The 24,762-nt window shown below is 42.7% G+C and overlaps 1 protein-coding gene across 1 annotated transcript; it reads left to right on the top strand.

Moving 5' to 3' along the window:
- Positions 1 to 1,091: 1,091 nt before the first annotated feature.
- LOC135554725 (small G protein signaling modulator 3-like) lies at positions 1,092 to 24,595 on the top strand. Its single transcript, XM_064987155.1, is given in 24 exon segments — positions 1,092 to 1,244; positions 11,433 to 11,525; positions 11,905 to 11,990; positions 12,280 to 12,289; positions 12,292 to 12,342; positions 14,170 to 14,188; positions 14,190 to 14,296; positions 14,299 to 14,366; positions 15,508 to 15,615; positions 15,909 to 16,052; positions 16,909 to 17,104; positions 17,441 to 17,586; positions 17,852 to 18,085; positions 18,163 to 18,345; positions 19,023 to 19,182; positions 19,519 to 19,569; positions 20,258 to 20,307; positions 20,438 to 20,590; positions 20,669 to 20,739; positions 20,847 to 20,895; positions 21,766 to 21,851; positions 21,940 to 22,062; positions 22,374 to 22,434; positions 22,843 to 24,595. Coding segments are annotated over 23 exon segments (2,247 nt in total). The 5' UTR covers positions 1,092 to 1,244; positions 11,433 to 11,518; the 3' UTR covers positions 22,927 to 24,595.
- Positions 24,596 to 24,762: the final 167 nt, after the last annotated feature.

Raw genomic sequence — 24,762 nt, forward strand, 5'->3', positions numbered from 1 at the left:
AAATGGAATTAAGAAATATAGAAATATTAGAACGAGCAATGTCTTGAGTCCAGAGTCAGTATGTATGTATGTATGTATGTATGTATGTATGTATGTATGTATGTATGTATGTATGTATGTATGTATGTATGTATGTATATATATATATATATATGGACAGTATATGGATAGAATATATAGTATATCTGAAGAATACATAGGATAGAATAGTATATGTACAGCAATAGTTAAATTAGGATAGGCCTTGAGTAGAATACAGTATATACATATGATGTGGGTAAAATAGTATGTAAACATTATTAAAGTGACTAGTGTCAATTAAAGTGATCAGTGTTCCATGTCTGTGCACAAGGTAAGTACACACACACACACTACACACACACACACACACACACACACACACACACACACACACACACACACACACACACACACACACACACACACACACACACACACACACACACACACACACACTCTCTCTTCACACTCTTGTGCTCCCATTGTTTATTCTATGTCAAGGGCCAGGCACTCTGTCTGACCACAGCTGAGAATAACACAAACAATAGAGGAATGGGAGAGTGCTAGAGGGAGAAATAAGGGGGAGTGGTGGAGCTGGAGAAAAAGAAAGAGGGAGGAGTATATATATCTGAACAACCTTATCAATCAGCCATTATCTATCATCCATCCAATAGTTAGCTAATCACTCACTGGTAATGGGCTGTATTTGCCATTGCAAGGTCAGTGGATTGACAGGCAAAGAGCAATCCGCTAATGCGTCTGTTTACATTGAGCAGATGTCAGAGAATGTCTGAACAGGAATTTCAATGCCTATTCTTTCGATACTCACTTTATTTCTCTCAAATATCGACATTCCTCATCTTTAAATTTATTCATATATGTTCTTGGACTGAATCACTTTCAAAGTATACATTATACAATTTAAATAAAGAAATTGATCCATATTCATTCATATCAATCCACACTCCACGTCATTAATCGAGTCCAAAGCGGAAGGATATGGAAACAGATTACGTTACGTACTGTAGTTCCGGGATCTGGGACTACTTTTCACATTGGAAAACATTGGAGAAGCGCAGTGATACCAAAGAGAAACGCACCGCAGACAGGTGCATGACGCAAAACAGAGACCCCAGTAGTAGAAGATTTGGCTATTTTTACAACTAAGAAACGCCGGCGGAAAATATTGGACAGCCTTTGTAATTGTACAGAATGACAATAAGGTAAGATACTAGCTATTGTAATGTAGTCACTGACACTGCACTTGTTGTAGCCAGAGCCGTATTTAACATATGGTTAGCTACCTAGCTAGCTATTAGTTCGCCAGTTAGGTAACATTAGCGTTGTTATCAAGCAAGCTAGAACTGTTAACTTACTAGCCAGGCTTCATGCATGTTCATTGAATCTATCTATCATGATTGGCAATGTAGCTAGCTAGCTAGCATGTTCTGAACAGCATATTAGTAAACTGAAGTTTAGCTTGTTAGGTAGCCAATACAATCACGAATCAAAGAATATGTTCATGTCAAGTGATGACGAACGATAAAGGTTTCCATCCCTCCAAGTCGTGAAATATGCTTGGACTGTTGGCATCAATATAACGTTGTGTTGCTGCTACAATGGAATATGATCATGTTATTTATAACCGACAAATTAAAGTTAGTATGGCGAGTTCATTGACGAGGATTTGTGATCGGTGCCATGGGATGATGGTGGTTACTAGGTTTTTCCACACATGCGCAGTGTACACTTGTTTGTAGACGCGCGGATATTTTATTTTTTTATTGTTTTTAGGAACTCAGTTGGTCTTAACTTACTGAGTTAGCATAGTAGAAACACAAGGTGCAATTTCGAAATGTGGTTGTGCATCAGTAGTTTTCTCTTATGGCTTTCACAGATGGTCACTCAATTAGCCCATGTCAGCAAAACATTTTTAGATTGGTTAATTTGTCTACCCAGTTATCTAAGCTTGTTGTAATCATGGTCAAATGAGCGACCAGGGGCCCTTATTCAGATATCATTCAGATATCATATTAACTTCAAACATTTCTCTACATCCTATGGCAACGTGTATAATTGCAGGAAATTAGCTGAAAAACTGCTAGTGCTTAGTGGTGGGGAGTTGACTCCAAAATATTTGATTCCTTGACTATCTGCCCCATTCTCTGACATCTGCTCCGCTTGGAATCAACTCCAAAGATTCATTATTTTTTGCAAAGGTGGAAACTATTTGCCATAGTCTACTTCGAGAACACAAACTCTTGCATCTTTCACAGTAAAGAAAGAGCCAACAACAAGGGAGAGAGTGATGGGTGGGAGCACAGCCAGGCATAGGTAGGTGTGTCGCCCACTAGGCTGACAGCCAGAACCATGCATCAGTAATCAGAAGATGTAGGCTATCGCAATGCTGTATTTTGTCATTTCTTGTCTTGCAATGTCTCGCGCAAATACATTGAAGTAAGAGCTATCAGTGAGTAGGCTGAGCTATTCTATACTCAACATACCGAAGACCAAACACATACTAGCATTTTTCATAGCGGAGAGAAAGAGTAACAGGCAAGACAGCAAGGGACAGAGAGGATCGGGGCAGACAGCCAGAACTATGTGCATAGGTTATATTTTGGTAATCTGTATTCAGCAATGTCTTGTCTATTAATGCCTCATAAATTCATCAAATGTATATAAAAGTATAGGGTGAGTATGGTTAAGCAGGACACCTGGCAGAGTGGGAGATTTAAGCTTTGTAATGGATATCCTATACATTTGTACAATAACAATCAATGCCTGTGTGTTATTGCGAAAATATGAGACTGATAAACAAATTGGTTCAATGGGCATCATTGTGGGCATGGCATCCCGTGTAATGGCATGTCTCTAGAGGCATAATGATAAGTCAAATGACATAGGGTTTCTGAGGTAATTGATGTTAAGGTTCTATTGTTTGTTTTTTTTTCACTAAGAAAGGATATTCATTACGTATTTTGTAATGGGATGTAAATCTAAATGACTGTGCACAGCCTTGATGGGCCCCATGGTGGACCCCAGCTTTTTAGAATAGTGACATTTTGACAGTATCCCTATCACCTACTGTCAAACTGGGACACTCCTCTATGCCATGGTAATGCAGACAAAACATTTAGTTGATTATGAAATGCATGTTTTCTTAACACAAATCGATTTTCTAAATGGGACCAAATGTTTAATTTAATTTTCCTTAAATCTGCTAACTTGCTAGCCTTATCATGGTAGATTGTGCCATGTCATTCCATGGGGTCCATCAAGGCTGCACACAGCAGATATATCACAGAAATATTCTTGCTCCTACACATCACCTAGTCATTTTTAGGCTAAGTTGATGAGCAAAGGGGCAGCATCATGCTCATGTCAGTCCTCTAGAATGAAAATGCAGTCTTCCTAGTAGGACTCAGCAATAATGAGGTGGTGTGTGCGCATCCGTTTCAGCGTATTTTGGAGTCGAGCAAGAGGCTACTCCAACCACAGGAGTCGCGCACCACTACTAGTGCTTAGGGATTTAACTGAAGTGTCGGTTGTTTTTCCATTTTTAAACAACTAGCTAATTATTTGAAATTCCTCTTTGTTCCTTTTTTTCTGTCAATGTACTGCAGTTTCTGTAGAGAAATCAGATCATGTCTGAAATGTACGATGTTTTAGTTTCCAACTGGCCAATGTTCTACATAGTTTAGTGCAGAAAACATGATAATTAACTACATTGACCATTGCTGCTACTAAGCTACAGATGAATGCAGGATCAAGAGGGGATACACGGAGAGCAGTTGCTTTGAGATATTGGTATTCAGCAGTCATAAGTCTGCCTTATTTACTCTGAACTACTAAAATAGTGATTTGTCAGACAGCGTAGGCAGCAGCTCTATAGAGATAATGACTTGGAATGAAATGATATAAAACAAATGTAATGTACACAACTGAAATATTAAAGTCATGTGAATAACTGATGGTTAATAAGTGATAGGCAGTCATGGGAATTGTATTAATTATTTTATTCTGTTACAGCATTCAACCCGCATAATGCGTAGTGCGTTTAATTTAACAAAAATCCACCCCATGGCAAAATGAGTAGGTTTGCATGAAATTTGTAATATAACCAAAAAAATATACATATTTTTTGCTGTCGGGGGGCGATAAAAATGTTTTGCTTGCATGGTGGATGGGGAGGGCCCAAGATAATTTCACAAAGGGCCCAAAATGGCAGACCCCCTGAGCCATGAACAAAGTTGCCCATCCCTCGGTCAGGTGCTTGCAGGGGATGTGTGTGTAATTTTCATCCTTATTAGATGTTTAAAGTGCTGTGCATTACTTTACTGACACCATTAAGTATTGATTTGGGTTGTTTTGTTATTGGCGTTTGGTCTGAGTGCCTAGGATGGTTGTATTAAGCCTATACAATGTAGCAACAAACAACACGTCTCAGTCTTCTGTACGTTGCTCCAGTGTGTTGGAAACATCTGCATGTTTCAATAGTGAAATGAATGGTACCATCTTACTGGCTCCACCACACACTCTGCCTTTAACACCTGTTGGTTAAAGACCACAGTGTGACGGATGCTGTTGGATACTGTGTTCGTTTGGATCAGAGGCAGAGCCTGTTTCCTCAGTAGGGAGTGATGTGATGACATTTAAGTTCCCTCTAAGCTCCTTGGAAGGCTGTGGATTTATGGAGCTTTCCCCAGAATAGTATTTGGGATTTCAGAGAAAGTGGCATTTCTCGTTACCGTGTCTCACATGTCTGTGTGTTGGAATAGGTGTGGGAACCTGTGATGGGGCGTGTATGCCACTGTTTGTGTGCGGTGCGACGCCAGCATGCCAAAGAGAATGGGGCCTGCTGATCATAATTTAGCTGTTGAGCAGAGTGGTGCTCGTGGCAGCTTGTCTCTTGCATTGTGTGTGTGTCCAATGATATAGCCTGCTGTGACTCACCATTTGCTGACGTGACTGTCTGGCTCTGGGGGGACCTGCTGGAAGGAGAGCCAGGGAGTAAGGGGATGGATTAAGGATTATGAGCAGAGAACAGGTCACTTTCACCAGAGTCTACAGCAGCAGAGAGGGAGAAGGCCCATCGCAGCACTTCCTTTAAGAGCATTGGGCCAGTAACTGAAAGGCAGCTGGTTCGAATCCCAGAGCCGAATGGTGACAAGTCTGTCTGTACCCTTGAGCAAGGCACTTAACCCTAATTGCTCCTGTAAGTTGCTCTGGATAAGAGCATCTGCTAAATGACGCAAATGTCAAATGTAGCTGCCATTTAATAATAATACATTAAAAAAAAAATGTTTTGTATAGCACCTTTCAATACAAGCAACAGTGCTTCACATCATAAAACAACACAAAATATAAGTACTAACAAAGACTGGAGGAAGGACAAAGAAACAAGATGGATAATTAAAATCATGCATTAAACACATTGTTATACAAATGTCTTCAGCAGGGATTTAAAAAGGCACAGAATCTGCAAGCCAGATCTCCTGCTCTGGTGACTCAAGAGGGCTCTCACACACAGGGCACTCCCAGCCCACACAGCAGGATCTTCATTGTGTAAAGTGTAGGTAAACACAGGATAGCCTCGCCTTAAAATCTGCCTTCTGCTTTCTTCCAGAATTGTCTTTAAGAATGTAGAAAAGGGATACATTTGCCCTATAAATGTGTAATACCAATCCAACATATGACTGTGTAGCCTACATGTTGCCCTGTACCCCCGAAGTAGGAAAAACACAAGGACTAGTCTAGGACTGCTCTGGCCATCCTCCAAACCACCAATTGATTTCTCAAGTCCCAAATATCCTCTTCATATGCTGATACTCCCTGTCTGGATGAATGACTGCTTTGTTGCCATGGTGGTTGGCCTGATATGCTTGGCTGGCTGGCTATAGCTATTATCCTAATGTCTGTTTTTGAGGAGGTGATAGTGGGGCTGTTTACTGTGAATGAATGGTCTCTAGGAAGTTGTATCAGAAGAGCGAGCCTCCAGCTGTTTAATAATTTCAAGGTGGTCGTGTTGTTGCCGCAACGTTTGTTTTCCGACAGTGTCTGTTTCCATGAAGCTGTCGTCGGTTACCATGGTATAGTTGCCGGGAGTGTTTGTCACAGTTAAACAGGTTTGTAAAAGGTCTCCTGGTGTTGTAAAATGCATCTAAACTTAGTTGTGTGTGCTTTTAAATTTTTCTGTTTGTCCAGTCAAAGTCTGGCTGTCTGATTACATCTTCAATAGGCTAAGTACTGTTTGTTAACATGGACAATGCTGTAATGTGTTTTTGTCATAGTGATTGGAAATGACTTGTTTCAAAGGAGTTAGGTACACAGCTCATAAGACTTGAGTGAGCTTTCCTCCCAATCCAAGATTAAGAGACGACACTGTCTCCGGGGGAAACTGTCTCCATGGGTAACCAACTAGGTGTTCTTTTGGCCTGTGATGAGGTAACAGCTCATCTTTACTCCTGTGATATGAGTCATGAACAAGTGGTGTGAGTTGTGTGTTATCGAGTGGGGATTTTCTACCTACTGCATTGGCTGCAGAAGGGTTTCTCACTCACTCACATGATTTTAGGCTTCATTATTCATTCACCAGATAGGCTAACGCCTGTTGATTTGTCCTTGCAAACGCACATACAAACATACACACAGGCATGGGTAATTCTCACACAACTGACATTTGACCCAAAGAATGATCGTGTTATTTTTCATGACATTTCCTCTTGGATCTCTGAGATATTAGGATACATTTTTTTGATCAGATATGCATTTTGCCACAATTTCCACAACTACCAATGCAAAAACGTTCTTATTGCAACCGTTTTCAAAGTCCCAAAAAGTTGTACGCAAATCTATTTCTAATACTTTGTAACATTGCTTCCCTAATGACAAGGCCTGACTTAATCACACTGAAAATAAAAATATTACAAATGTAACTTTTTTTAAATTTCTCATTACAGTAAACAAAACTTTTAAAATGTTTTTGTCATCACTTATGTATACAGTGTTATTTATGAGTTGTATTTATGCACATATCTGGATGAAGATTAAGACAATTGCTTAAAGTATACATTTTATTTTTCCTAATCTCAATATCGGTGCATTACAGTAATGATACGCAGGTTACGGAGATGAGACTACATGTTTCGGTAGTGAATAGTTTAACTGTATTGATTTCTATCAGAGATTCAGTAACTCAACAAATCATCAGTGTCATTTGTTAATCCCAAATTACTTGCATAATACTAAAATCACTGATCGTAATGCAATGAACTAAAATACCCTTTATTTCAGAGTAAGTATAAGTACTTGTATGCATGTATTTTCAAAGGTGGACTTAAAAGTAACAAAGTGACTTTACAGGTAATATTGGTGTATTAGTATGTGGATATGTGACTCACCATCTGGATTCGGTCCAATGGAGAAACATTTTGAAATGAAAAAAAAAATAAAAAAATATTGGGATAAAAGTAGAGACTCTGAGCCTGAACAATGGTATATTATACCCATTGTTCCTCAACTGCAGTGTAAGTAATTCTGCTTTGAAAGTTAAACCTGTAACCCCACTTTTGAGAAAATGGCCCTTTTTAGTGTTTTGGTACACTTACTGGTAAACTCTTCTTTGTCGACACCCATTCAGCATCTTTCACATCCTCTTAAGCGTTAGCCCCACCCGTCACTTTCGTGATTCACATGTGAGGCCATGTGCGAAACAGATTAGTGTAGTAAACAACCAAAGATTTGTTTGGTGCAAAATACACTATCTTGGCCTATATCCTAATCTGACTTTGGTGCAGGTCTTCACATTACCGTCTGTAGTAAACACACACTATATAAAATTGAAGTTTGTCACATACACAGGATACAGAAGGTGGAAACGATACTGTGAAATGGTTACTTGCATATTTGTATAGTAGCCATATCAAAAACAAACTGTCCCCAAAAATGTTTTAATAATTAGATAATGCTTACCCAGACTAGAGGTCGACCGATTATGATTTTACAATACCGATTATTGGAGGACCCAAAAAAGCCGATACCAATTAATCGTCCGATTTAAATAATAAATAAATATATATTTAATATATATATTTGTAATAGAGGTCTACCGATTATTATTTTTCAACGCCGATACCTGATTTACTGGGGGACCACATTTAAAAAAATATATTTTATTTGGAAAAATGACAATTTACAACAATACTGAATGAACACGTATTTTAACTTAATATAATACATCAATAAAATCAATTTAGCCTCAAATAAATAATGAAACATGTTCAATTTGGTTTAAATAATGCAAAAACAAAGTGTTGGAGAAGAGAGTAAAAGTGCAATATGTGCCATGTAAGAAAGCTAACATTTAAGTTCCTTGCTCAGAACATATGAAAGCTGTTGGTTCCTTTTAACATGAGTCTTCAATATTCCCAGGTAAGAAGTTTTAGGTTGTAGTTATTATAGGAATTATAGGACTATTTCTCTCTCTACCATTTGTATTTCATTAACCTTTGACTATTGGATGTTCTTATAGGCACTTTAGTATTGCCAGTGTAACAGTATAGCCTCCGTCCCTCTCCTCGATCCTCCCTGGGCTCGAACCAGGAACACAACGACAACAGCCACCCTCGAAGCAGCTTTACCCATGCAGAGCAAGGGGAACAACCACTCCAAGTCTCAGAGCGAGTGACGTTTGAAACGCTATTAGCGCGCACCCCGCTAACAAGCTAGCCATTTCACATTGGTTACACAAGCCTAATCTCGGGAGTTGATAGGCTTGAAGTCATAAACAGCACAATGCTTAACGCACCACGAAGAGCTGCTGGCAAAACGCATGAAAGTGCTGTTTGAATGAATGCTTACGAGCCTGCTGGTGCCTACCACCGCTCAGTCAGACTGCTCTATCAAATCATAAACTTAGTTATAACATAATAACACACAGAAATACGAGCCTTAGGTCATTAATATGGTCGAATCCGGAAACTATCATCTCGAAAACAAAACGTTTATTCTTTCAGTGAAATGGGGAACTGTTACGTATTTTATCTAAGGGGTGGCATCCATTAGTCTAAATATTCCTATTATATTGCGCAACCTTCAATGTTATGTCATAATTACGTAAAATTCTGGCAAATTAGGTGGGCCAAACTGTTGCATATACACGGACTCTGCGTGCAATGAATGCAAGAGAAGTGACACAATTTCACCTGGTTAATTTTGCCTGCTAATCTGGTTTTCTTTTAGCTAAATATTCATGTTTAAAAATATATACTTCTGTGTATTGATTTTAAGAAGACATTGATGTTCATGGTTAGGTACACATTGGAGCAACGATATGCACCGCATCGATTATATGCAACGCAGGACACACTAGATAATATCTAGTAATATCATCAACCATGTGTAGTTAACTAGTGATTATGATTGTTTTTTTATAAGATACGTTTAATGCTAGCTAGCAACCTACCTTGGCTTACTTCATTCGCGTAACAGGCAATCTCCTCGTGGAGTGCAATGAGAGGCAGGTGGTTAGTGCGTTGGCTAGTTAACTGTAAGGTTGCAAGATTGAATCCCCCGAGCTGACAAGGTAAAAATCTGTCGTTCTGCCCCTGAACGAGGCAGTTAACCCACCGTTCCTAGGCCGTCATTGAAAATGTGTTCTTAACTGACTTGCCGAGTTAAATAAAAGTGTAAAAAAAAAAAGAGAGAACTTGAATTCGTCCCTAATTAATCGGCCATTCCGATTAATCGGTCAACCTCTAATTTATAATAATGACAATTACAGCAATACTGAATGAACAATGAACACTTTATTTGAACTTAATACATAAATAAAATCAATGTAGTCTCAAATAAAGAATGAAACATGTTCAATTTGGTTTAAATAATGCAAAAACAAAGTGTTGGAGAAGAAAGTAAAAGTGCAATATGTTTAACTTGTTAAGGCTGGGGGCAGTATTGAGTAGCTTGGATGAATAAGGTGCCCAGAGGAAACTGTCTGCTACTCAGGCTTGATTACAAACAACGACGAGACGGCCTACAGGGAGGAGGTCCGTGCCCTCGGAGTGTGGTGTCCGGAATGTTCAATAACCTCTCACTCAATGTCAACAAAACAAAGGACAGTAATGGAGAAGGTGGAAAGTTAAAAAAATAAAAAATAAAGTGTAATTTAAAAAAAAAAGTTCCTCGTCGTACACATCACGGACAAACTGAAATTGTCCACCCACACAGACAGTGTGGTGAAGAAGGCGCAACAGTCCTATCGGACTGTATCACCACCTGGTACGCCAACTGCACAAAGGGAGGAGGGTGGTGCGGTCTGCACTAAGAATCACCGGGGGCAAACTACCTTCCCTCCAGGACACCTACAGCACCCGATGTCACAGGAAGGGAAAAAAGATCATCAAGGACAACAAACACCCGAGCCACTGCCTGTTCACCCTGCTATCATCCAGAAGATAAGGTCAGTGCAGATGCATCAAAGCTGGGACCGAGAGACAGAAGCTGTTTTTCAATCTCAAGGCCATCAGACTGTTAAACAGCCATCACTAACAGAGAGAGGCTTAGAATAACTGGTTGAAACATTTAAATAGCAGAACATGTTTCTTTTTCTACTTTGAATACAAAGATGGAAGTGGTCTTAATGGGTACACTTAACTGCTGCTCATTCAAATACACTGAGGTCAAATGCTGCTGCCAGCCCCCCTTCTACTCCCTGAGGAGATAGGCATGTCATGGGTTTACTTTCAAGACAATAACACTCTTATAGTGTGTGTGTGTGAGAGAAGTCAAGGAAGGGCAATATTTACAGTATGTAGAGCAGCAGCCATGGTCACGTTGTCATGATTATTGCATGAGAACAGTTGGTGCTTCAGACTTTTATCCCTCTTTCTTCCTCCTTCACACACCCCCAGTTTTCTTTCTCCCTCTTGCTCTGATCTGTTCTTCCTCCTTATCTCTCACTTCAATCTCTTTCCTCATTGTATCTCTCTCCATCCTGACCTCCCTCTCTTGTTCTATCAGTTTTGATCCTGACTGCATGGTGCAAGAATAGGTCATGTGAGTCTTCTGTTTTGTTTGTTTTCTATAAGGAAGAGGTGTGTTCATGAGAGGCTGTTGCTCCAGTAGTTCTACTGCTTGACATGGAGAAGGGTTAAGCTCTTATTGTGTGCTCTGTCTAGTGTCTGTAAATGTGTTTGAACTGACCCCTCCTTACTAGGATTACCAAAGGATGTACTGATGCTGGCTACCTTGCTACATGGAATTGAAGACCAAACTGAACATGCAGGAGCTCTTCTGCCACTCTTGGATTGAAAAAGGAGTTAACTAAAGGGGGACTAATCTTTGGGACATTAGTGTGAGTGAGTTACTGGGTCAGACAGGTAATTTGTATGTGTTTTTTCTCCTTCCAGAGTCGGTGCTAGTATCTGATCTCCCTCCTTTCCCAGAGTGGTTGTCTACACCAACACACACCTTATTCATTCTGCTCTCCTCCGGCATGTCAGGTAAGGGCTCCCATCCCTCTCTTCCCCTCCTCCCTCCCTCAATCCCTCCGTCCTCTCCCTTTTCTTTCCCTTACGCTTCCCCTTTCTGATAGTGCCTTTGATTATCCTTCTGCCAGTTTCTCCTCTCACCCCCCCATCATTTTCCATTCTGTCTTTCTCTCAAACTTCTCTGTCAGGGTTTGATTTTCCTCCTGTCAGTCTATTCTCATTCAGTCCTCTGTCATACCACCTCGCCCCTTTCCCTTCGTGTTTCCTCTTGTCCTTCTATTTTCTTTATGTCCCTCACATTATTTGACTCACAATCAGTTTATCCTCACAGTATCTCATTTTCCTCTTCTATCTCCCTCTTCTCTCATTCCTTCCCCCCTCTGTGTTCCAGGTGGTTACACTCCAGCCCCTGGGGGCCCCTTCTCAGCCCTGACCTCCAGTATGTGGCCCCAGGACATCCTGGCCAAGTACTATCAGGTACAGACTGACCTGACATCTTTGTACTGCTAGGTTATCACTTAGGAGAGGGAGCCTCTAGCTTAGTACTGTGGTTTTCTAGGCTATTTCTGGATTTATTGAATGTGAATGTTTTTACCACACCTGCCCATGTTCATATTTTTTGCCATTAATTCTTGTAGCGTCTTGTTTGCACTCATTGACCTATAAAGGTACTGCTTAACCCTTAGTGTTTACTGTGATTTATCTTGTACTTTAATATAATAGGTCATGGGACTTGTTGTATGGCTCTTATTGTCTCTGTTGACAGAAGGACCAACAGAGGAGGCAGAACTGCTGTATGATGAGTTTGGCTTCAGGCTGGACAGTGATGGTAAGAAGAAAACATAGGACTCAAACCTTCAACATCACAGATATATCACTCATTGCATGCATCAATTTGAATGTGATTTGCTTCTTTTAAATGATATCGTCTTTACTCACCCAGCAATATGTTAGCAGTCATTCAGTAGATGAAGAGTTGACTACCGTGGTGGGTTGTGCTCAGCCCTCTTTTCCCTGGATCAAAACACAGTTGAGTTGCACCAAGTCACAAGCATTGATTTAGGGGGAACTACTCCACAGATGGTAACCACTGGCCTGTCTTTGACTTCGCCATCTATTTTTATCTCCATAGTTGTGGCATCTTCCCTAAATTGCGTCCACGAATCCACCATTGAAATTGCTAGAAAGAATATGACGCTCCAGTAATATAGATTACTATTGAAACAAAGCTGAAATGTGTTTTTCTCCATTGTAATGGACACAGTGCAACCTTTGTGAGGTAGGCTGCTGGCAGACTGCTGGTAGGCTTCGGCTGCGGTACAACAAAGCCAAGTCAGCCTCTGCTCATGGTTCTCACAGGAAGTGAAATGATGGGCAACACAATGACTTACCTCATGATCATTCACGCCGCAAATGACGTGACGAAGTTCCTTGAATGTTCTTTCACGGGTGCTTTTCATTATCTTGATAGACAGTTGTGGTTTCTAGCTAACGTTACACCAATCAAAGCAGTGGAACGTGTAGAGAAGCAACTTTGGTTTTGACCACTATACGGCTGCAGGTTTGCAAAATATTATCATATCACACAATTATTCCATTTATAAAATGGTCAGATAAATTTTTATTTTTAGCTAGTCTTTATTAAAAATATGTTATCCAATGGATGATGCATTTCTGGTTTAAAAAAAAATCCTGTTTCCACGCCCCATTTTAATTTGCTCCATGGCTCAGGTTGACAAGTGGACACAAGGCTGTTTGGCTCATCTCAGTCTTGAAAATGAATAACACTGCACCTGTTTCTGATGAATAAACAGTGGCATGCTGGTTGATGGTAACACCCAAATAAAACCCAGTCCTGAAATGTAACGTAGGCTGAAAATAATGTGTATGTCACATATCATAGGAAAAGACCGCATTCACACACATTTGCACAAAGTGGGCACTTCGGATTTGTCATTTCCCAACTATTCCATACATGGACTAAAACTGACTTATTGAATGAAATCGTTACGCAACATCATGGGTAAGCTCTGGCCATCGTCTTTCAGATGTTTTCAGCCATAGCTCTACAGTTACAGTATGCAACGTGTGACCGATCAATTCAATACCTACAGTATGCAACGTGTGACCGATCAATTCAATACCTGTGATCAATTCACAGGCATTGAATTGGGGCCTCCCGAGTGGCACAGCGGTCTAAGGCACTGCATCTCAGTGCTAGAGGTGTCACTACAGATCCTGGTTCGATTCCAGGCTGTATCACAACCGGTCGTGATTGGGAGTCCCATAGGATGGCGCACAATTGGACCAGTGTCATCCGGGTTAGGGTTTAGCTGGGGAAAGGCAGTCATTAAAAATAAGAATTTGTTCTTAACTGACTTGCCTAGTTAAATAAAGGTTAAAAAGTGACTTGCACTGCTTGCTGAAATCCTATTGACCTGTTGCTGATACTGTAGACGTAGTCCACTGTAAAGGAACTGAGACGCAGCTGTTGTTGGGCCCATGTCTAATGGGTTAAAACGGGGGAAGCAGACCTTAGTGGTGGAGGAGGAGAAATCATTCAAACAGGGAAGCAGACAGTGCCAAAGTAACAGGAATGCAGGAGTATAACCCTGAACAACGATAACTGAAGTTGAACACCATCTCTCCCCTCCAGATGGAGTAGAGCCAGAGCCGAGGCCAGAGCCCCAGAGAGGACCCCCAGCAGAGGCTGCGCTGGCAGGCCCACCTGGAGTTCACCCACAACCACACCGTAGGAGACCTGACCTGGGACCTCATCTCCCCGTCCTGCCCCGCTCTGAACGCCTCCGCTCCCTGGTGCTGGGGGGCATACCACACAGCATGAGACCACAGGTAAGGGGGCCTAGAGGGGGGAAAACACAGCAGTAGAGGTTTTAACAAAGGGAAAAGGCAGAATGAGACCACAGACCAGTAAGGGGAGATAAAGTGGTCAAAGGGCCAACTCCTACTACGGTGTATAACCTGATTCAGAGATGTCTGTTGTAGAGGTCGACCGATTAATCAGAATGACCGATTTTAGTTAGGGACGATTTTCCCAATTTTTCATAATCTGTAATCGGCATTTTTGGACACCGATTATAGCCGATTACATTGCACTCCACAAGGAGACTGCGGTGCAGGCTGACTACCTGTTATGCGAGTGCAGCAAGAAGCCAAAGTAAGGTGCTAGCTAGCATTAAACGTATCTTATAAAAAACAATCACTAGTTAACTACACATGGTTGTTGATATTACTAATTTATCTAGCTTGTCCTGCGTTGCATATAATCAATTCAGTGCCTGTTCATTTGTCATTGAATCACAGCCTACTTCGCCAAATGGGTTATTTAATTAACAAGCGCATTCGCGAAAATAGCACAATAGTTGCACCAATGTGTACCTAACCATCAACATCAATGCCTTTCTTAAAATCAATACACAAGTATATATTTTTAAACCTGCATTTTTAGTTAATATTGTCTGCTAACATGAATTTCTTTTAACTAAGGAAATGATGTCACTTCTCGTGCATTCTGTGCAACAGAGTCAGAGTATATGCAGCAGTTTGGGCCTCCTGGCTCGTTGCCAACTGTGTGAAGACCATTTCTTCCTAACAAAGACCGTAATTAATTTGCCAGAATTGTACATAATTATGACATAACATTGAAGGTTGTGCAATGTAACAGCAATATTTAGACTTATGGATGCCAACCGTTAGATAAAATACGGAACGGTTCCGTATTTCACTGAAAGAATAAACGTTTTGTTTTTTCGAAATGATAGTTTCCGGATTTTACCATATTAATGACCTAAGGCTCATATTTCTGTGTGTTTTTATATTATAATTAGGTCTATGATTGATTGAGATATATAAATCTCAAAGGTATTGTCTTTTTTTGGTCCTCCAATAATCGGTATCGACGTTTAAAAAATCATAATCGGTCAACCTGTAGTCTGTTGTCTGACTGCCCCCCCCCTCTCTCTGGTGGTGCTAGTTGTGGATGCGTCTGTCTGGAGCTCTGCAGAAGAAAAGGACTACAGAGATCTCCTACAAAGAGATGGTTAAGAACAGCACCAACGACGAGACCACTGCTGCCAAACAGGTACTGGATGCTGAGGTACTGTACATCCAGATGACTCCAGGTGGAGGGGTGGAATGGTACTGATGATGTCAGATGTTTCTCTCCCTTGATGAAAATCTGTCATTGAGGATCAAACATTGTTAACCTGTTTAAAAAAATATGTGATTTACAAGGGGATTTATTAATGGTTGATTATTCATTTATAGATACTAATAAATCTGTAAACTCTTACAACACATTGGTTGAAAAACAATATTTCCCCCCATCTCTCCACCCCTTCTCATCCCACTCCGTCCATCTCTTCCCCCTCTCAGATAGAGAAGGACCTGTTGCGGACCATGCCCTCCAACGCGTGTTTCTGCAGCCTGCAGAGTGTGGGGGTTCCCAGGCTGAGGCGGGTACTGCGGGGCCTGGCATGGCTCTACCCAGACATTGGCTACTGCCAGGGCACAGGCATGGTAAGGAGGACGTTCACTGTGCTCTATTGTGTAGTTACGATCTATACACTTTCCTCTGTCTGGTAAAGACCTGGCATATTACCATCCAGGTTAATACACTTTACTCTGTCTGGCTGGTAAAACCCTGGCATATTACCATCCAGGTTAATACACTTTCCTCTGTCTGGCTGGTAAAGACCTGGCATATTACCATCCAGGTTAATACACTTTCCTCTGGCTGGTAAAGACCTGGCATATTACCATCCAGGTTAATACACTTTCCTCTGGCTGGCTGGTAAAACCTGGCATATTACCATCCAGGTTAATACACTTTCCTCTGTCTGGCTGGTAAAGACCTGGCATATTACCATCCAGGTTAATACACTTTCTCTGTCTGGCTGGTAAAGACCTGGCATATTACCATCCAGGTTAATACACTCTTCTGGCTGGTAAAGACCTGGCATATTACCATCCAGGTTAATACACTTTCCTCTGTCTGGCTGGTAAAGACCTGGCATATTACCATCCAGGTTAATACACTTTCCTCTGTCCAGGTTAATACACTTTCCTCTGTCTGGCTGGTAAAGACCTGGCATATTACCATCCAGGTTAATACACTTTCCTCTGGCTGGTAAAGACCTGGCATATTACCATCCAGGTCCCTTTCTGCACGTTTTAAATAGTATTTTAAATATTACTTTGATCTTGTGTTCTTGATGAACTCTTTAATCTAGGGAGTTTGTAATACCTCTACTGTAATGTGTATATGTTTGTATCTGCCCAGACTCTGTATTTTCGCTGCAACCGAATTGCCCAACGGGGACAATAAAGATCTGATCTATTCTGATTCTTTTCTCCACCCTCTCCCCATCCCCAGGTGGTGTCATGTCTGTTGCTGTTCCTGGAGGAGGAGGACGTGCTGTGGATGATGTGCGCCCTGATCGAGGACCTGCTGCCACCCTCCTACTTCTCCTCCACCCTGCTGGGGGTCCAGACAGACCAGAGGGTCCTCAGACAGCTCATAGTCCAGTATCTACCAAGCCTGGACAGGCTTCTGCAGGAGCACGACATCGGTGAGAGAGATGGGGTTCTTTACACTTTAACACTCGTCTTATCCTACTTTGCTGGTTACTACTTTATGGAGGAAAAGGAACTGTGGTTGTCTCACATAGCTAACTAAGCTAAGATTGAAAGCACTAGTGTAAGTCACTCTGGATAAAAGCGTCTGCTAAATGACTAAGATGTTAATGTAAAAATGTGAATAGGGATCTCGGGGATCTACAGGGAAACTGTAGTAAGGCTTTTAAAGTCTGGTGTTGAGGCCACAAACATTGCTAAGAATGTCAGGTGTAGTGTAGGAGACCAACCTGCCTGTGTGTCCTAACCCTTCGTCTCCTCTCCTCCCCCAGAGTTGTCTCTGATCACGCTGCACTGGTTCCTGACATCGTTTGCCAGTGTGGTGGACATCCGCATCCTGCTGAGGATCTGGGACCTGCTGTTCTACCAGGGCTCTGTGGTACTCTTCCAGGTCACACTGGGCATGCTCAAGATCAAGGTGGGATAGTTGTTTCTCATTGGCTGGCTGGTTGCTGGTTTGATTTTAAACCAACCCCTACTCCCTAGACCTGTGTAGATCAGAAAGGATTGGATTGGTATTGAAAATCATACAGTAATAACTCCACCTCTTTTTCTTACATCTATCCAACCCTTTCAGATCTAGAGGCCTACAAGTGTCTTGGGGATTTGGGATTGGTCATTCCCCTGTTTAACCCTCTCCTCTCCCCCTACAGGAGGTTGACCTTCTCCTCTCTCCCCTACAGGAGGAGGAGCTGGTTTCCTCTGAGAACTCTGCGTCCATCTTCAACACGCTGTCCGATCTGCCCAGCCAGCTGGGTGACGGGGCTGTAGTACTGGGGGAGGCCATGAGGCTGGCGGGGGCGCTGTCCCAGGACACACTGGAGGCCCAGAGAAACAAACATCTGGCTTACATCCTCAATGAGCAGGCCCAGCTCAACACCAACAACTCCCACACACTCAACAACAACCTCAATAAAGTGAGTGGTCTGATAGAAATGTGTGTGTGTGTGTGTGTGTGTGTGTGTGATAGCATGTCTAACGAGTGTGTCTATAGGTTGTGAGGAGACAGTCGCTACGTAGGAAGTCCACTCTGAGCTCTCTGTTGTGGGGTGAGGATGAGGCGGAGGCTCTCAAGTCTAAGAACATCAAGCAGACAGAGCTGGTAGCAGCGCTCCGAGAGGCCATCACCCGCACCGCTGAACACTTCCACTGTCTGGACCCCCGACACACCAGCACTGTGAGTCTCACTACTGAATCATATAGCTGTCTGGACCCCCGACACACCAGCACTGTGAGTCTCACTACTGAATCATATAGCTGTCTGGATCCCCGACACACCAGCACTGTGAGTATCACTACTGAATCAGATTACTGATTATCGCCTTGCTGATAATTTTCAGAAATCTGAGACTTTCTGGTCTCTGAGCTCAGTCGCTGGCCGTTAAGTCGCTGAATGTATGCATCTCTTGTCCTCCCCCATGCTGGTGCTGAAGACCTGGATGTCAATTTAAGGCAGCCCTCTGCCCCTCTCTGATTCCGAGGGGTTGGGTTAAATGCAAAGACACATTTCAGTTGAATGCATGGTTGTACAACTGACTAGGTTATCCCCCTTTCCCATGCCTGATCTCCAGTAGATGGCTTTAGGTAGTGCCTGGTGTCATCGTGTCATGAGTCATATAATTGAATTCTTCCCCTGACACAGCAGCACCGTGAGTCATGTTACCCAACAATGAGTCACTCGGTCATTAAATCAAATCACTGAATCAATGGTGCTTCACACTGCGACACAGTTAGGAAATAGTGGAGTCATTCTGATTGACATGTTTGATGCACATTCTGAGCTAATTTGATTAGATTAATCTATGTCCCTTCTCTTCATCTTTCTCTCTCTCCCTCTGTCCCTCCTCCTCTCAGGACCTGACTCCAGACTACTCCATGGAGAGCCACCAGAGAGACCACGAGAACTTCCTGGTTGTGTCTCGTAACCGACGGAGACGGGCCAAAGCCCTGTTGGACTTTGAGCGCCATGACGATGACGAACTGGGCTTCAGGAAGAACGACATCATCACAGTGAGTGGACAGAACACATACATGTAACGGAGTTAAGTGCTGTAATTTCACTCCACAGCTTGCTTTAAATGTTGCCATGTATTTGTGTAGCTAAATCCGTTGGTACGTTGTCAAGGAAGTTGGTCACGTGTGTTTGTGAGCAGAGTAGCACTAGTTAGAGCCCGGTATGGTACAGGGACAGTGGGAAAGCTATACTATTAACAGCACTGACTTTGTTTTCGCAAACACAGCGTGTGAAATGTGTGTGAAAACATACGTCTAAAAAAAAAATCTAACGTTTTACAAAAGTGACTAACTCACTCCTCCATCTCATCCCTCTGTTTTCTCTTTCTCAGATTTTTTTCCCAGAAAGATGAGCACTGTTGGGTGGGAGAGCTCAATGGGCTGAGAGGTGAATGAAAACACCCCATCTCCCCATCTCCCTCCTGTCCTGTAGAATGTCCATCTCTGTCCCCTCCCCTCCATACGTCCTGTAGAATGTCCATCTCTGTCCCAATCTCCCCTCCGTACGTCCTGTAGAATGTCCATCTCTGTCCCAATCTCCCCTCCGTACGTCCTGTAGAATGTCCATCTCTGTCCCAATCTCCCCTCCGTTCACGTCCTGTAGAATGTCCATCTCTGTCCCAATCTCCCCTCCGTACGTCCTGTAGAATGTCCATCTCTGTCCCAATCTCCCTCCGTACGTCCTGTAGAATGTCCATCTCTGTCCCAATCTCTCCCCCCTCCACACGTCCTGTAGAATGTCCATCTCTGTCCCAATCTCCCCTCCACACGTCCTGTAGAATGTCCATCTCTGTCCCAATCTCCCCTCCGTACGTCCTGTAGAATGTCCATCTCTGTCCCAATCTCCCCTCCGTACGTCCTGTAGAATGTCCATGTCCGGTAGAATGTCCATCTCTGTCCCAATCTCCGCTCCGACGTCCTGTAGAATGTCCATCTCTGTCCCAATCTCCCCTCCACGTCCTGTAGAATGTCCATCTCTGTCCCAATCTCCGCTCCACATGTCTTAGGAAAAGATAGAATCTCCCCAGAGTGTTAGAATGTTCTAGTCTATCTCATGATCTGTTCTCTTACTCAAGGTTGGTTCCCAGCCAAGTTCGTAGAAATCCTCGATGAGCGGAGCAAAGAGGTTTGTCAGTGAATTATTGTTTAGTCAGTCTGTTTTTTACTAGACTTAAATTTGTCAGTGTTCTTTTAGTGGATATATCCAGTCTATGGGTTTGTCAGTATTGTATGTATAACTGTTCTGCTGTCCCCAGTACTCTCTGGCGGGTGATGACTCGGTGACTGAGGCGGTGACAGACCTGGTCAGAGGGACGTTGTGTCCTGCCCTGAAGGCCATCTTCCAACACGGTTTGAAGAAACCGTCCATACTGGGAGGACCCTGCCACCCCTGGCTCTTCATAGAGGAGGTAGGAGACCGAGGGCTGTGTTCAGTGTCTGTCTGTCGGTGCCTTACCTGACTGTTCTTTTGTCTGTTTTCTCCACAGGCAGCCAGTAGAGAGGTGGAGAGGGACTTTAACTCGGTCTACTCCAGACTGGTGCTGTGTAAGACGTACAGGTAACTTAGACACACACAGACCTCTGTACCATATGAACAGCTAGGATTCCTACACAGTTGTCTTAGTTGGGTGGTGCAGTTCATCAGTTCTCTCTCTCTCCCCCCAGATTAGATGAGGATGGCAAGGTTCTCACACCAGAGGAGCTGCTCTACAGAGTGAGTCCTCTTGTAAATGTTATCCTATAACAAGCCTGTTTACTTCCTCATACCCCGCCACTGAAGACTTCCCGCCTGAAGACTGAAGACTTCCCGCCACTGAAGACTTCCCGAACTGAAGACTTCCCGCCACTGAAGACTTCCCGCCACTGAGACTTCCTCATTCCATCTCCATGATCTGAAAGAACTGTGTAATATGGGGCCTAGTTCTCCATTGAATTTACAGTATCTGGGTCTCCTGAGTGGTGCAGCGGACTAAGGCACACCATCACAATGCTAGAGGTGTCACTACAGACCCAGGTTCAATCCCGGACTAGACTGACTATAAAATAATTCACTGACAAACCTCTGGGAGGCCCATGAGGCTGCGCACAATTGACCCAGCACCGTCCAGGTTAGGGGAGGGTTTGGCTGGCTGGGATGTCCCAGGCCATGCGTCTGCACGCTGACTTCAGTCGCCAGGTGTGCGGTGTTTCCTCCGACACATTGGTGCGGCTGGCTTTTGGGTTAAGCGAGCAATGTGTCAACAAGCAGTGTGGCTTGGCGGGGTCGTGTTTCAGAGTAAGCATGGCTCTCGACCTTCAACTCTCCTGAGTCCGTACAGGAGTTGCAGCGATGGGACAATTTGATATCACGAAATTAGGGAGTAAAGGAGGTAAAAAGTACAATTTAAAAAATGATGATACTTAGTATCTGCATTTCAGGTGCTTTCAAATGGGGAATGAGGAACTGCCTCGTGGTAGGGGCCGATGGGCTGTGAATGTTGACTGTTAGAAACACAGGCCTTAGGCTACAGATTTTTCACTGAATGTTTTGTTCATAAGCATTTGTTTCAGTGATGCTTCAGCGCCCTCCGTCTGTCTCTTCCAGGCGGTGCAGTCTGTAAATATGAGCCACGACTCTGCACACGCTCAGATGGACGTCAAGTTCCGCTCGCTCCTCTGCGTGGGCCTCAAGTGAGTCACACAGATTCTCTCACTCAGAGATCCTGGCTGTCCCTGTTATCAGTGAACACTCCCTAACCACATCTCTCTCCCCACACAGTGAGCAGGTGTTACACCTGTGGTTGGAGGTGTTGTGTTCCAGTATGCCTGCAGTGGAGAAGTGGTACCAGCCCTGGTCCTTCCTACGCAGCCCAGGATGGGTCCAGATCAAGTGTGAACTCAGGTAAAAGATGGAGACAGATGTCCACGAGAGATTAAGAGAGAATGAGAAGAGATTGGAACAAATGATTGAGAAATAAAACAAAGGAGAGATTGGAGTGAAACTGTGAGGTCACAAGTGAGAATGAATGCGAGAGCGACACACACAAGACGGTGTCAGCAGACTATTACCAGATTAAATCACGCCATTCAAGCGTATTAACAGCTAGATTATTTTTGAAAGACTTAGAGGCCAGGATGAAGTGAAATGGATATAAAATGGTGTATGTGTGGAAAGGATGGTGGTGTGGTTTTAAAAAGGTGATGTTTCCTTAGGGTTCTCTCAAAGTTTGCCTTCAGTCTCTCTCAGGACTGTGAGCTGCCTGTCAAGAAAGAGGTATGTATGTGTGTGTGAAACACACACCCTGTGAACTCATACCTATGTGTGGTCTTGCGGAATTCAGACATTCTCAATGAAGGGGATGCAGATGTGACCATTACCTCTTTAGTTGGGATCTCTAGGTAAACTCTGATCTCTGGTCAATGTAGTTGGTCTAGTTACTCAACTAGGAAACTAGAGTTATCTAAACAAAAGCTGTTCCTGGTTCAGTTGTTGAGCGTAGCTGGTGGTGGCTAGTGATAGTAGAATAGTGAACATTGGTGAAAACCATCCCAATGCGCACACCTCACCCATGACCTCCATTGTGGACATTTTTAAACTGCACCCAGCAACTGCTGTTCCTTATACACTCCCTTTAAACAAACAGCCTCTTTCTGTCACTCTTTACTTCCCCCCTCCCTCCAGGAGAAAGATCAGAGGCCACTGAAGGAAGGAGTCCAAGACATGTTGGTGAAGCATCATCTCTTCAGCTGGGACATCGATGGCTAGAGACACACACCCAAAGCCTGCAAAAAAACTCCCCTGCCCAACACATGCTGTGCCGGCCAGAGTGATCTTTCTGTTTCTTTCATATTGACTGCTGTCAGAACCCACTACTAGTGTTTCCATCACTACCTCTCACTAGGAAGCATTGTATTGTTCAGACATTTGATCATCATTCTACAAACACATTGATATGCATCGTGGTTTCCCTTCCTCGTCTCAACTAACCTGCAGCTGAAGCCTTTCTACTGAGGATAGTCCACTATAGGGGGCGCGTTCAGCAAAATGCAACTTTTTGGAATGTTCAGATAGAAATAAGCATTGTGGAACAAACATGCCTCTGACATGTAAGAATAAGGAATAACATCAGCTCTATTCATGGCGTTTCTATCTGCAATGTTTGGCAACTTAACGTGACCAGGGTATGATTTGAGACACCAAAACACTTTCCATGTCAATCAACTAATTACATTTACTTTCTGAGCTTGCTAACAAATCAAAGGTATTTTGATGTGTCTTAAGGAAGCAATTAGTATGTAACCAAGGTTGATAGTCCTGGCTGTTAGTTCTTGGGTGAAGCTACTGTGTATGTTGTCCACACCAGTGTTTCTGATACTTTAGATCAGGTGCAGAAGACTAGGAATATACAGAAAGTGCTGATTGTAGCATTCCTTAGGTACAGAGTAGTCACCTCTACTGTGCCATATGAAGTATTTCCTCAGACTCAAGGACTGGGGAGTATCACTAAGAACCAAACCGGGAGGAATGTACCTGAATTTGTCCCAGAGAAACTTGTTTTTGTTGTGAAACGTTTTGCAACAGTGGGCACTGATCTGATGTCCTAGTAGCACCTATGTTCGTGTGTCCTGCAACCAGTACTGTAGTAGGATGTGCTGATTGAGAAGTGGAACATACTCCAACCACCCTGTGGATCTGTGTTGGTACCCAACAATCCCATTCTACTCTGCATTCCATTCACTATTGTCTCAATGTTTTGGTGCCAACATGGCTCTCTGCTGTGGGCTACTAAAGTGTATCTGTAGTTGCTGACTGGGAAGAACTACTGTACTGTGTCCAAAAATGAAATCTATAACTATGTAAACTTTCATTTCAGTTATTTCTTTTACAATGGATGTGTCCATCCACCATCCATCTAACCTCCATATTGGTGTGTAATTACTGAAGAAAAGCCACTTGACACATAAGAAAATAAACTCAATCTCCCTGTTGTGCTCTGATATTAAATTTAAGGCAGTGTATTTAACCATCAGAAAATGGTGGTATACTATCCCAGTAACTTGTATTCATTCCCCTCATCTTAACCTGTAGCAATGTACCTATAGACTTCGTTGTGCTGACTGTCATACTACACAGACAAATGGTATCAGTTCAGACTCACTAACCTCAAACTACAACGTTAACCCTAATTTCAACCCCTATGCCTAAAGTTCTCACTGTTTAAATATAAATTAATTTCATGTACAACACAGTTGACCAATCAGTGATCAATTAAGCCTGTTTTTATTGGTGAATGTCAGAAGCAAACAGAATTCCACACCTAAGTAAACAGTGATGGTCCAAACAGCACTGCGACTATTATTACAATCAATGTCTCACTTAAACAGTTGCTAATCAAGTGTACATTATATTCTTAAATAAACCTTTTCAGTGTAAATGGAATCATTTATTTTAGACAGGACAAGTGGCCTTAACTCCTCTCGCCTCCTGAAAAATGACGAGAGAACGTGGATAAATGCGCTTGTATGAAATGACGACTCCTCTGCTCAGGAAAATTACATTTACAGGTGTGATCCCAAAATAGGTGTAAAGTGAAATGCATTT

This window comes from Oncorhynchus masou, chromosome 14 (assembly GCF_036934945.1).
Source record: "Oncorhynchus masou masou isolate Uvic2021 chromosome 14, UVic_Omas_1.1, whole genome shotgun sequence".
Lineage (NCBI taxonomy): Eukaryota > Metazoa > Chordata > Actinopteri > Salmoniformes > Salmonidae > Oncorhynchus > Oncorhynchus masou.